At 43.1% G+C, this 14,115-nt stretch overlaps 1 protein-coding gene across 6 annotated transcripts in view; it reads left to right on the plus strand.

Moving 5' to 3' along the window:
* Window positions 1-1,856: 1,856 nt before the first annotated feature.
* LOC106607988 (girdin) overlaps window positions 1,857-14,115 on the plus strand; it is a 94,349-nt gene continuing 82,090 nt past the window's right edge. For 3 of the 6 annotated variants that reach the window (XR_001329355.3, XM_014205542.3, XM_014205573.3), the window contains exons 1-3: window positions 1,857-2,631; window positions 2,765-2,865; window positions 9,666-9,774. Coding sequence is in view for 5 of the 6 variants with exons in the window: in XM_014205542.3 (XP_014061017.1) it covers window positions 2,569-2,631; window positions 2,765-2,865; window positions 9,666-9,774 (273 nt within the window). In the remaining variant the exon portion in view is untranslated. The remainder of the gene's footprint in view (window positions 2,632-2,764; window positions 2,866-9,665; window positions 9,775-14,115) is intronic. The other 3 variants (XM_014205587.3, XM_014205565.3, XM_014205558.3) reach the window with 1 other exon arrangement.

Below are 14,115 nucleotides of genomic sequence, written 5' to 3' on the forward strand. Positions count from 1 at the left end.
ATAATTTCACGTTCCTTATATTAAGCAAACCAGACAACACAATTATCTTGTTTTTATTTTATTTACAGATAGCCAGGGGCACACTCAAACATAATTTACAAATTAACTATGTGTGTTTAGTGAGTCCACCAGATCAGAGGCAGTAGGGATGTCCAGGGATGTTCTCTTGATAAGTGTGTGATTTGGACCATTTTCCTGTCCTGCTAAGCATTAGAAATGTAACGAGTACTTTTGGGTGTCAGAGAAAATGTATGGAGTAGAAAGTACTGTATATTATTTTGTTTAGGAATGTAGTGTAGTAAAAGTAAAAGTTGTACAAAATATATAAATAATAAATTACTTACCCGCAAAAACTACTTAAGTAGTACTTTAAAGTATTTTAACTTTAAGTACTTTACACCACTGATCATAGTGAGGATATTAATAGTGAGATGTGCAATGCCATTTTGTTCCAATATTTGATTTATTTAAAAACAACATTTCATGAAATAACTAAAAAAGTGAAAACGTAATTGTTTGTTTGCCTAAGCATGACCATCATCCACATATCAATTGTTTTACCAAACTTTTTTTGTGTCAGCCATTGGACATTGTTTTTAGTGGGGGGGCTAGTTACCCCACGTTGCTAAGAGTGATTTGTACAGCAGTAGATATATTAGAGTGGGTTATGTCAAGAATCTAGTATATAAATAAATATATGGTGTGTATAAACAGTGTAACTAAAACCCAATGTATGGTAGTAGAAATATTGCAATGAACTATGCCAAGAATACAGTACTAAAATACGTAGAACAAAACCCCATGGCAAAATGGATAGAATTGCAGGGAACTAGCTTCTGGACCAGAGTACGGAATATAAATAATATGTATGTGAATGGTGTGTATAGACAGTATAGAACGTATGTGAATATAAAAGGTGTGTACAGCAGTAGTTATCTAAGATGACTTATGACTACAGTAGAATACACTATATACATATTAAGTGGGTAAAACAGTATGTAAACATTATTAAAGTGACCAGTCTCAAAGGCACAGGGTAGAGTACCGGTAAGCTAGTGACAGTGTCTAAGGTTCAGGGCAGTGTACTGGGCAGAGGCCGGCTAGTGATGACTGTTTAACAGTCTGATGGCTTGGAGATAGAAGCTGTTCATCAGTCTCTCATGCCCAGCTTTGATGCACTTGTACTTTCTCTGCCTTCTAGATGGTAACGGGGTGAACAGGCTGTGGCTCGGGTGGCTGAGGTCCTTGATTATCTACTTGGCCTTCCTGTGACACTTTGTTTGTAATTACAGGTAGATAACAGTTTAAAAATCCAATATGAATTTCCGTGACCTACAAAGCAGTGCATTCCAAATAGGATAATCTAAGGGTTGTGTGTGTTTGAGGATAAATGATATGTGCACTGGCATGCAAGTATCACACAAATTGAAGAAAACTGTTTTTTTGATCAATTACTTCAGGATATATCTATAGATGGGCAGATGAGGATTTCTTTCAATCCTTAATACAAAGATTTGTCTGGACATACGTATCGATCTCTACGTGGTGACACATGATTTTTCTAGTCATGTTGTTTGAGATCATTTATATGAATACTACTCATAACCTACATTGGCAGCCAGCCAATAACCTACATTGACAAAGAAGACACATCAAATGTGAATCATTATGTCCTGCTAATGTAGTCTATAGTCTACATACAACATAATCCATTTCATGTGGAAGTGGAACTGTTAATGACAACGTGCTGCAGCCCTATTTTCTTGAGCGCAGTTGATTTTGGCGGAAGAAGACACGTCCTCTACGGGTGGATGAGTACGCTGGAACGAAAACAAAACGGAGTCGAGCCCGTGGAGGCGGTACTTAGTCTAGCGCCATCAGTAAACTCATGTCAGTAGTAGGCTGTTCAGCCGTTAGACACTTGGCTGGAAGAAGGGAATACATGACAGAAAAAAACCATCTCTGCCTATTTCTGTTGCAACAGTCGTTGGTTTTATGGGGGAAAAAATATGCGACCTTCAAGACTTATAAGAACGTGATGGGGAAAGGAATACTTTTTTTTAAAGAACATTGTAACTCGACGTCCATTGGAGGAAACCAGTTACTGTCTTTAGGCTTACTACTAGCTCTGTGTTTTATCAGATGAACGTTAGCTTTTCATGGAGCATGTTCTGTATTATTAGCCTACCTGTACAGGTCTAATGTCTTAGTTAAAGACATTTAGCTGTAGGTAGGTAAGCTGCCTTGATGGGCACAGGCTAGATGATATTCAAGGTTTTTCAAAAAATGTAAGTCCTTCTCAAGGAGGGTAACGTTAAGACATGTTTATCTAGGGTAGCAGATACGTTAATTGTGGATGAATTTTATTTTCAGCAAAACCCGACGTCATTGACTTGTTTTCTTTATCGGCAAAATTTGTGTCTGTTTAATTAAATCAACCACATGAGCGGCGTCTAAATTAAGGACGCGTTCAGAGGGGTGAAAGGCGACGCGGAGAAAATTCCCCGACAAGGAGAAAATACAGTTTAATTCAAATTCTCTGGAATTGTCGCTGTCCAACACAAGGAAATGGAAAGTGAGGTTTTTACGCCATTGTTGGAACAATTTCTGCTCACGCCTTTGGTCGCCTGGGTAAGGCACCCTAATTAACCATTCTATGGGAATTTGAGCATAGCAATTAAGCAGGGTATCCAACATAAATGCCCTGTTTAACAAGTGATTTGGTTTTGCTGACAGGTTTGGTGTGTATTGTCATATTTTTCAGGTTAAGGCGGCTGGGCATTCATCAGGAAACGATGGCACCAAACTATCGGAATACATTGAATTGTTGGATGGCATTTATTTAAACGAGATCATGCTTGAGATGTAAGTAGTAGCCTGTCTGTCATTTATCGGTGCTCTAGGTCTTTCACATGAATGAATGAATGGCCACGCATGCTTCTGATCCATTGGCCACTATCATCAAGTTTCGCCCTGCACTGTAGGTTACAGTGGATTCATGACACAAATTCAGGACAAAAAAATGTTAAATTAATTCCACAGACACATTTCGCTAGTGAAATATGTCAGCCATCGATGCAACTGGATTAGGTGGTCTAATCAGAATGAGTTGTAGGTATTTTGAAGATCGTTTCACCTCGAGTTCTGTATTGATGGCGGAGTCTGCAGCAGGTCATCTTCCACTCGAGCAGTCAGTCACTGAAAAATTTCAGAATGTGAATTGTCATCTGCAGCCTACTGAAGACTCCCTCTCCCTGGCGCTTGCTCCTCTTGCCTGCTAGAATAATACAGAGGGTGGCTATTCTACCTCACTCACCCAGCCTACCCCCTGAGGAGGAGTAGAAATGAGGAATCCGTCAATCTCTGCCATGACCACTGACACGCACTATACAAAAGAAGGCGGTTTCCACCCATGCTTTTGTCTGGGCTAGGTTTGCATTATAAGGTAGCCTATGTCAGTTTTGGCCTATTTATCCTGTATGAGTAGAATGACCCCTAACCAAGTTATTTATTATGGGGCATTATCACTCTGGATTCAAAATCAGAAGGCAGACATCAAATAAATTCCTTTTTTGTTATGGCCGAGCACTTTCTTCTCACACTATGAGCTTGTTACTTCTCACACGTTCTATTAACGTTCTATTAAGGTCTAAGCTCTACTGGCCCAGAGCATCAGTTATCTCACAGTTTCCTGGTACTAGCTGTGCTCATGCTGCCTTGACAACACTGTAATCAGCTCTCAAATCTTACTAGGTTGCCAATGACTTTGCAAACTCTACTCAGGTCTGTTTTGACAAAGTTGGTGTTGTATTCATATCCATTACTCCAGTCATACCGGTAGGCTTCGTTTACAATTGCCAATATAATCAGTCAAAGCCTAATATTTGGAATTGTTGATTCTCATCCCAAGAGCAGTTTTAATGAACTGTAGTCTAGCTGTCCTTGTCTGGCTGGCAGGGTGTTGGGGCTGGCCAGTCACTTCATCCTAGCTCTTTGTGTGTGTGTGTGTGTGTGTGTGTGTGTGTGTGTGTGTGTGTGTGTGTGTGTGTGTGTGTGTGTGTGTGTGTGTGTGTGTGTGTGTGTGTGTGTGTGTGTGGTCAGTTTTGGGCAGCTGTTGGCACTCGTCTGCCCAGCAAGACTCCCACACAGAAGGCACATTGTCAAAATCTGTTGTGAAGCACGTCTTTGTCTCACTCTCACAGTTTCATCAAGGTTACATGTTCATCTTGCATTGGCTGGTTTAAGATATTCACTGGTAAATATTTACCTTGTGCTGGATGAAGTTATTATTATTCCCCCATGTTTGTCCTTGGTTTATTTGATTCGGCCATATCAAAACACAGGCTTCCAGTTTATTTAGTGAAGTTGTGCAAAAGAGTAGATTTAATGTTAATCATGTCACAGCTCATATGTCTATAAGTTTATTCAACAGGTCATGGCTACCAAGCGTAATGTTGTCTGCAGTGATGCTGAGTTGGTATGCAGAGTGGAGAGCTGCGTTAAGTGATGAAAAGGATGAACTGCCCAGCGGTTTGTAAAGCTGATGGCTTTGCCCAACAATACGCCCTCTCACTGCCCATGTCTGTGTTGAAACTCCTGCAGAGTGCTGTTATTGTGGGCGTAATGGTGGGCGTACATGGTATTGACCTGCCTATGATCAATATAGCCTCATAAAGGGGTGCTCAGTCTTGTCCATTAGAACGATAAATGGATGTCTGATAGATCAAGCAATCCATTTAAAAACGCATGTCTACTAGGCATACAGGCATCATCCTTCTAGCACAGAGCTGTATAGACCTTCAGCTTCGCATGCTTTGAAGTAGAGGGTGTATCATGTACTGCATAAAATGAACATGAAACGAGTTGCAGTGCTTGTTGTACAAATAGTGAGTTTGGCTTACTACCATTTTAATCTTCTCTGGTTGAATACTGTATGTGTGTGGTTCATCATGTGCTGTACACAGATAGGGGCTACAAATGATTTAAGCATCTGTACGTTTATTTTGTAATATCTCTCCAGGGAGGCAGGGAGACTTAAGTTGTCCAGGAAGCCCTGCTGGATTATCTAACGGCTAGTTGGACTCACAGATGGCATGGTGTCACTGTCCTGCCCCTCAGTCACTACTGCCCAGCCAATTAGACCACCTTTCAGCAATATACTGTAGGTCTGTTTTCTTGTGTGGTGCACAGACTGGACAGAAGTGAAATTTCTCTCTTCTCATTGGTCAAAAAACAGGTTATTTTTTTTCTGGTTATACTGGCATACATTACAATGGTTCAGGTCCACAGTTGGAATAAGGTGAATTGCTGCATTTTCAATGTCTGGGATGGTTGACCTCAAGGCCATATTGTAGCACAATTTAGAGCTAAAGCTGTTTTTGAAGCTAGATCTATGTATCAAGGCCAAACTACATCCCCCTCAATTCTGGAAGTGATATTGTTAGTGTGCTATTTTCCACTTCAGTGCTCAAAAACATCACCACAGTCCATGAAACTCAGATGAATGAAACTAATGAGCATGTGACACACGCGTTAATTCCACCTGAAGCCGTGCAGCAGCTGCAGGGAAACCACATGCTCATTGTTCCTGAGCCCCTCCCTCAACACCTCAGTCAGGACAAAAGCACAGACGAGTGCGGCCCACTTCCAACGCGACATGGCCACTTAACGCAGCGGTGCAGCAGCTTAGAGGAAGCTATCTGTTGAAGGACAACAGTTGAATTGTCTTAATCCATATAGGATTAAAATCTCCAGCAGCTCCCCAATTCACACAAACAGTTTTTTAGTTTTTTTCAACTGGAAATAAACGGGTGATGGGACAGCATCACAACCACCACCTCTGCAACACTGCTGAACCGGACACAACACGTCTCCATGCACACTCTCTCCCTGTGTTTTCACAGAGCAGCATGCCTCCTGCTTTTGTTTTCTCTCCTGCTTAGGAAGACGGGCTATAGTTTGGATTCTTGCTGGACGGCTGGTGTGTATTTGTTGAATTTCCCTCAGCTAGGTTATTTTTCCTTGGAGATCAAAGTCTTCAGTCATAGGCTACCACTGACAGCCAGCTAGACAGACAACCCACACCATGCTGCTTGCCCGTTATCTGCCACAGACCAAACATTAATGACCATCCTCCCTGCGTCGCATCTCCCACTCTTCTTGGCCGACATTCCGTTTACCTGCCTGAACCAAGACCTCTCTCCGTGTCTACCTATGGTTGGTGTGAACACAACAGAGCTCGTGGTTCTGTTTTTGAATGGTAATATAAACAGTGGGCATTTTTATTATTATGCCTGATGTCTTGTGCTTCACTCACACGGTCACTAGACTACGGTATTGGAGGATGTTAAACTGGAAAAAAGCCCTGTGAGTCAGACATGCAGGAAGCAGCTGTTGTGACCTCGAAAGGGTACTGCTTTAACAAGGCCGTGCAGAGACTCACAGGAATAGGAACGGCCCTATGGAAATGTACATGAATGCCACAAAGCTCCATACAGAACCAAACTACCCGTTAAAGTACAAGACCACAAAAATAAGGCAGTGGTACAGAACCTACTGCAGCTGTTCCCTCTCCCTGGATATTATAACATGTGTGCTGTCCTGTAGAGCGACTATGTTACAGTAGGTTGCCGTGATACCGGTTCTGGCTTTCAGGAGCTCTGAGCTGACAATGGAAACGATTGGGCAACACTATAGCAGCTCCATGACACACACACACACACACACACACACACACACACACACACACACACACACACACACACACACACACACACACACTGTCATCTTGCCTGCATAGTTCTGAACACTGCCTCACCACAGTGGGACAACTGTAGTCATCATCCACATTCCTCTCTGGTGATTCCCCCAGCTAGCCCTCCATGTGCCTGGGAAGTAATCACTCCTCACCACTAGTGTGTTTAGACTGAGAGGCTCACTGGCTCTGTCCTCTCCTCGTGCTGGGCAGCCGGCCCCTGCTCAACTCTCTGCCCCCGTTGACTTTGATGCCGCATGTCAGAAGTTGGTTATTTCCCAATGCAACGCAGGAGCGCCCTGGGCAGTATTGTGCTCTGCATTGACTATTGACTTATGTTGACTCCCCATTTTCTGAAGCCTATATGATCATCGTGGTACATTATTTGGGTTTTGTCTACCTCACAAAGGGCCCTATTCAGGCGCCTGCAGTCACTAACACTGGGGGTGATGTAGCCCAATGAGGGAGGAGGAATGGAGAAGGCCTCGGTCTAAAAAAAACTGAGCCACGGTGGGATTGGGATTGTGTTTAAGGCACATTGAATTGGCTGTGTGTTTCTGGCTCTGATGTATAGAGAAGTTAGTTACTAAATTAGCATCCTCTTTCCCAGCTCCCTCTGTGCAGCCAATGCTCGGCTTGAAAGGATTACAGCTCCCTCCGTGCTATTTAATTAGGGGTTAAGATGACCCCCCCCACACCCAAAGTGCTCCTCTAGAGGGGCTCTGAGTGAGCGGTGGGGTCATGTGGCCAGTGCCATTCAAAGTAGACCCTGTCTTTCTGATTTGCAAGACTGAGGCGACAGTGTGTGTGTGGGAGCGTAGCTGATCAAAATGGCTATTAACACATCTGCTTTGTACCCGCTTCCCTTCTCGGGATAGTTGCTTTCATAAAAAATCATGAATGTTGTCATTTTATTTAGCGTAGTTCAATGATGGCTCTCTGGTCTTATGAAGTGGCATTTTAGTTTTTCTAGGCCAACTGCTAAGTCTTAACAATACAGGGGGTTTCGGGAAGATGCTGGAAACTCTGTTTATTCTATTTTATCAGTTGCTTGGCAACGGGCCTATTTTTCCATTATGAGTATTATGACCGAGGTGCATTTTATCCCTCACTGAGTGTTCTAATTCCCTGGAATCCCAATCTAGAACAGAGTTAACGGTGAGGGGAGAAATTGTGCAAGTTAATTTGAAATTAGCCGTGTACACATGAGGTTGTGTTAGGCATGAATGCTAAAAGCTTGGATCACAGATGCAGGTATTTACTCACGCATGTATGGCTGCACGCACATGCTACACACGTAGTAGATCAGTGCAACGCTGCATGGACGCACCATCAGATTGGCTTCAGTAAGAAATGAGGTCAGAGGAGAGCATCCAGAGACTGAACTCAAGCCATCTGGCCAGTGAAGGAGCCCAGTGGAGGCCTGCGTGTGTTTAATCTCTGAGCACGTAAACCATGTTGGTCCAAAACCTTTTGGTTGATGATCATCAAAGCACAGCTCTGAATTAACAGACAGACGAGAGGGACTCAGAAATTGGGTCAACCTTGATGGTCTGTGAGGACAGATGAGGTGAAATTCCTCTGCTTTTGTCCTGTCAGTGTTCAAAAATTCAATTCAATACCCCTTTTTTTTTTTCAGGTAGTTTCATAATGAATTCCTCATAGTTTTGAAAACAATAATGCTAAATGATTTAGAATGCATGATTAATTACTAAACTGTTGATTAATTAAAGGTAGATTGTTGGAATTGCATTGATATTCTTTTACATTTTAGTCATTTAGCAGATGCTTTTATCCAGGGCGACTTACAAGAGCAATCGGGGTTAAGTGCCTTGCTCAAGGGCACATCGGCAGGTTTTTCACCTAGTCTGTGAAATGTCATGCATTCCTCATACACTCAGAGCAAGGAAAAGACGTATTGTTCTGAAGTACCACACCCATGCTTAGTATGTCTGGAATGTCTGTTAATGCAGGTTGACACTCCTGATAACAGTTACGCTCCTAGCCCTGGGGGCAGCGCATCTCAATAGTACTCCTTCACTAAACTAGAATGCACTCCCTCTGTGATTCTCACACCAGACTCAAGTAATAGTTAAGTGAGTTGTTTTTGCAACAAACTGTCCTGCAACACAGACAAACGTTCCAAAGTTTAGACCAGAGCTCTCCAACCCTGTTCCTGGAGAGCTACCGTCCTGTAGGTTTTCACTCCAACCCTGTTCCTGGAGAGCTACCGTCCTGTAGGTTTTCGCTCCAACCCTGTTCCTGGAGAGCTACAGTCCTGTAGGTTTTCACTCCAACCCTGTTCCTGGAGAGCTACCGTCCTGTAGGTTTTCACTCCAACCCTGTTCCTGGAGAGCTACCGTCCTGTAGGTTTTCGCTCCAACCCTGTTCCTGGAGATCTACCGTCCTGTAGGTTTTCGCTCCAACCCTGTTCCTGGAGATCTACCGTCCTGTAGGTTTTCGCTCCAACCCTGTTCCTGGAGATCTACCGTCCTGTAGGTTTTCACTCCAACCCTGTTCCTGGAGATCTACCGTCCTGTAGGTTTTCACTCCAACCCTGTTCCTGGAGAGCTACCGTCCTGTAGGTTTTCGCTCCAACCGCAATCTAGTGTACCTGATTTTGTTATAATTAGCTGGTTGATCAGCTGAATCAGGTTTGTTACAACTGGGGTTGGATTGAACATCTACAGGAAGGTAGCTCTCCTGGAACAGGGTTGGAGAGCCCTGGTTTAGACCTAGCTCTGTTAGTACTGGGGTCATCAACACAACCATGAGAAATGTCAATGTTCAAACACTGATTTAACACTGTACTGCTAATGCAGCATTTTACTGACTGACTGAAAGGCAGAAAGACAATTTACAAATGGATTTGTCTACTCTGCTCTTATTCTTATCTATTTCTTCCCCACAGAAATCCAAAAGCCACTGTTCAAAGAACCAACAAGAAAGTGAACAATGACTCAACACTGCGCATACATAACCTCTCCATTCTGATCCGGCAGATAAAGTCCTACTACCAGGTGAGTGGGCAGTTAACCCTAAAGCTCTAATGGAAAAATGATACAGATTGCATCTGGTGCTGAGGTCTGGTTCATTGTGCTGATCTGTTAAAGCCATTAGCTTCCTTGCTCTTTGGGATCAATGACATTTTCTACCCTGAGGTTTGTCAGAAAGACGCGTTTCAGTGGAGACTGCCTTGTACACACACACATGTGCACAAAATCAAGTTTAAACTAGCCTATAAACAAATACACACACACACACACATTGGAAAATAAGTATAAACACACATATTTGAAGATGTCTGTGGCTGGTGTGATGTGGGAAGGGGAACTCCATCCAGATGTCACGGAGGCTTCTATAAATGGAAGGGAACTGCATGCAGACATGTCAGACAGTTTTGGAGCTGAAACGCAGCACACTAATGTGGCTCTCCGTCTCACGCTTTGACTAATGAAGATCTGGGATGTATTTTGTCCTCAGTCTTGTGAGCGCTCAGAACAGTATTAAAACGGACACAATATGAGGAGTTACTTCCCCACTATAGTAACTTTAAAAGCTGTCTGCCAGTAGTGTCTCAGTTTTGCTGCTTGGCTGATGCTTTCACTGCATTAGATCATATGAGGTTCTTGCATGTGAGAGTCAATTCAGAGCGTGGGTGATCATTTCCATTCTGCTCAAGTAATGAGACTTCTCATTAATCTGATGGATAGAGGGAGGAAGGGGGGCTGCCTGGTGACAAGATCTGGTATACACGATGACTGCGGCTGGAGGGGCTCTGGCCTTAATATAAGGGAAGTTTATCTAGCTGTCAGCACCTCTGTCCACCAACTATTTTTTTGCCAACCTCACAGCCGAGAGAGAACCCACTTCATAATTATCATGGAGGACGATAAAGAATTTCAGCCATGATATGTTGGTGTTTCTGCTGAAGGTGCTGATGCTGGGAGAGATAATTGGTCGTCTCAGGGTGTCTTGGCACTCAGAATGATGATCAGGAAATGCACTTGATCCAGCATGCACAGCACCAACGGCAGGAATGTGTGGAGCTGACTATGGGGGATTTACCCAGCAGCACAGTCTGTGACACAGCCGTGGGAAATCCTCTCCTCAATCTGGACAGATGTTCTCTCCAGTCGGCCGCCATCGATCTTCCTATAGTCATCTGCAACTGTCAAAGCAGAAACTACGCAGTCACATCCCCATAAGCCCAATGCTCATCAAATTACCATATTGTAGAGAAGGATAATGCCTAGGTCTCTGGACACTGCTATTACATGCTTGGCTAAGAGACCTTCCTGGAACATCCCATTAAACATCCCGTGAACATCTCATTACGCAGGGCCATTGTTTATCGACATTAATGTCATAAGCCTCGAAAGCTCTGCTAGGCCCTCTTAAAATAATCTGTCACAAAGCCAAGAGTTGTCAGACCCTTATTAGCCGCTTGGGTTAAGTAAGAACATCAACTCTCCAAGTAGCCATGTCAAGCTGAAAGCATTAGCCTTAGATGCACAATGAACGTGGTGTGCTTCTAGGGTGGGTGTCATCAATCTTTTCCTAGCATTCCCTGCCTTTGTGCTAACCTCATGTTTTATATATTGTCAATCCAGTGAAGCCCCCACTGTTTGTAGCAAGTCTCTCAATTGTCGTTGTGGCTTTACCACCCACAATCAACTACTCCATTAACTGGAAACGCCATGCTATTTTCCTTTCATGTGGACAGCAGTGTTTCTTGTGGTGTTTTTGAGTAGACCTGAGTAGTACGTTTTGACTTGTTTGAAATCCACTTGATTACCACATTCATCAAGGGTTGAGATTTGATGGAGGGCTGACCTTTGGTGTGAATGACAACTACTTGACTGATCAGTGGACCAGCTGCCAGCTAACACTGCTTGGCTTTTTTTTTTTTACTTTTCTTTTGTGACTTTCAGCAATGATGGGTTTTTTTGGGGGCTGACTAGTGAACACAAGTAATTGCTCCACTGAAACAAGAACATCCCAGTCTTATGATATTGGATAATGTGTAGAAATTATTTCAGATTAAAGGTCTGGTCAAAAGACCCCTTGATTTTTATTGAGGTCTTGAATTGAAGCATCCTCCAGCACACTACTCCTTATTTCTAGGCTCTGGATTGCCTACTATCCAGCCTTAAGCTGCTATCTCTGCCCTGGCTTAAGGTTCACCCTGGTGCTTCCGTGCTGCTGGTTATTAACCTCTGACTGGCCTGCCTGGCTGATCCTAAACTAGGCTAGTGGAAAACAGGCCAGCGGGCCCCAGTCATTCATCACCCATATCCTAGCGGGGCTGATCAAAGTCTAGAGAGAGTCACTGATATTGAACAATGTCTTTGCTTTTCTTTGCTGTGGTCCCAGTTGTTCCTGCCTTTTTTAATTCATCCCTTTTTAATCTTACGTGTTCCAGATGTAAATATAATCAATTCTCTAGGTTTTCAACTAAGGGAGGTAACATCATACTAAAGTGGCCACGTAGAGACTGCAGGGCTCATTTGGCATATATGGTGGTTATGTTGGCAGCTCTACCATCTAAGGGTCTGTGTAGTTTGGCGGCATTCTTTTGTCTGTCCAAGCTTCTGCAGTGTCGCTTCACTCTTGAATCTCGGGAGGAGGAACATTATTAAGCTACTGATCGTGCTGACTCCGCTCAGTCTCCTGCAACTGAACAAATGTAATACTTTAGCAAACTCTCCTCTTCAGAGCTCCGGTGTCAGACGAGATCTCCATTCCTCTGGGACCCACCCCCCTCCATCCATCCTATTAGTGCACCAGTGTCTTGGACACGTGGAAAATGACTTTGTGCAGAGGTTGTTAAAGTGGAGTGGCCTATAGTTCCATAATGTATTTTATTTATATATAATTTATTTTATTTATTTATTTTTATTGTGGAGTCAGCTCTCATCGGCATGCATAATATGCATTTTGTCATGTCCAAAGGTTTCTGCTATTGCACTTATCGATCGGCTGCTTAAGTATTTGTAGGCGCTAGTCACTCATTGAGTGCTATTGTTGTTGGCATGGATACTGTGTTACTACGGTATGACACTGTACTGTTGGGTTTTGTAGGAAGGAGGAATGCTCATGACTGTCAGAAGGAATGATTGATTAGAACCAACGCTTTCCTAGTTATGACTCTTTATTACACTAGGAGTGCACTAGATTTTCATTTAAAAAATGGTATCGCCTTTTATTTATGCAGTAGGCTATTCATTCTTTGTCATGTTCTTTCAGGATCCTCATTACTCAACTGTACGTGATACCTTCCTTAGCTAGGCTTTGGTCATTAGGATCAGGGCCAGAGGTAATCATCTAATGCATCACTCCCAGGTACTTTGCAGTCCACTGAATTCAACTGTGAAGCTGTGAGGAGTGCTTCCCAAATACTCAACAGTTCACTGAGTACTACCTGGTGATTCAGAGGCCAGAAGGTGGTTTTGAGATCTAACTTATTAACTTAACTGAAAACTTTCACACTGGAAATTGTAATTTTACATTTTTCCAAACATTTTAAGTGACGATGTGTAGAGGATGAAGGGATTTTTATTTAATTTTTTTCCTAGTAATAATATTTAGGCATTTGGGTTTGCCAGTATTGTTGAGATTGGTCCTATGGAGGTTTCTCTTCTTGGTTACTCAATCCAAATGAATGTTAGGCCTATTTATTTGGTGGTCTCTGTTTGGCATACATGCAGATTTTTCTGGAGCTCTCGCCAGCCAAACAAATTCCATGTGCGTAGTATCACGTCAAGTAAAAAAATAAATGACTTATAGGCCTACACTTTTCAGTACCGATGTGAATTGAAGAGTGGACCTGCTGTGTAACATCGCCCTTTAGCACTGCTTTGCATTGGGGTATGTTCTTAAGGCAGTAGCTCATTTTGTTTTCACTGCATTAAAGGGAACAGCGCTCCATTCACGCACAGGGCCTGAGCCTAATGTATCTTTTGACCTCACCCATGCCCATTTTAGAAGCCATTTAAAGATGAGTTGGCACACTCACAGCTCACATCCTCTCTGCTATCATCCAAACGCTAAATAATCCTCCACATATGACACTTTAATGCTGTATGTCTCTATGCTGAGCCCCGGAGTAGTGGAGCTTGTTTTGGAGGCTCCAGGGGACTGAGTTCCTCTCGCGGCTGAGGCTTGCTGACCTACACAAAGACTGTCTGTTAGTGGGCCAGAGGGCTGAGATGGCTAGAGCAGAGCCTAGGGTGGATGTTGTTGTTTTTGTCTTGGACTTCATCATGGAAAGATTTAAGTGTGTGTTATTATGGGAACGCTTCAAGCCAGAGGTTCTTTTGCGGTCTTTGAATCATCGGCAATTCACAACATTTATTTCA

The sequence above is a fragment of the Salmo salar genome, chromosome 01, assembly GCF_965601325.2.
Source record: "Salmo salar chromosome 01, fSalSal1, whole genome shotgun sequence".
NCBI lineage: Eukaryota > Metazoa > Chordata > Actinopteri > Salmoniformes > Salmonidae > Salmo > Salmo salar.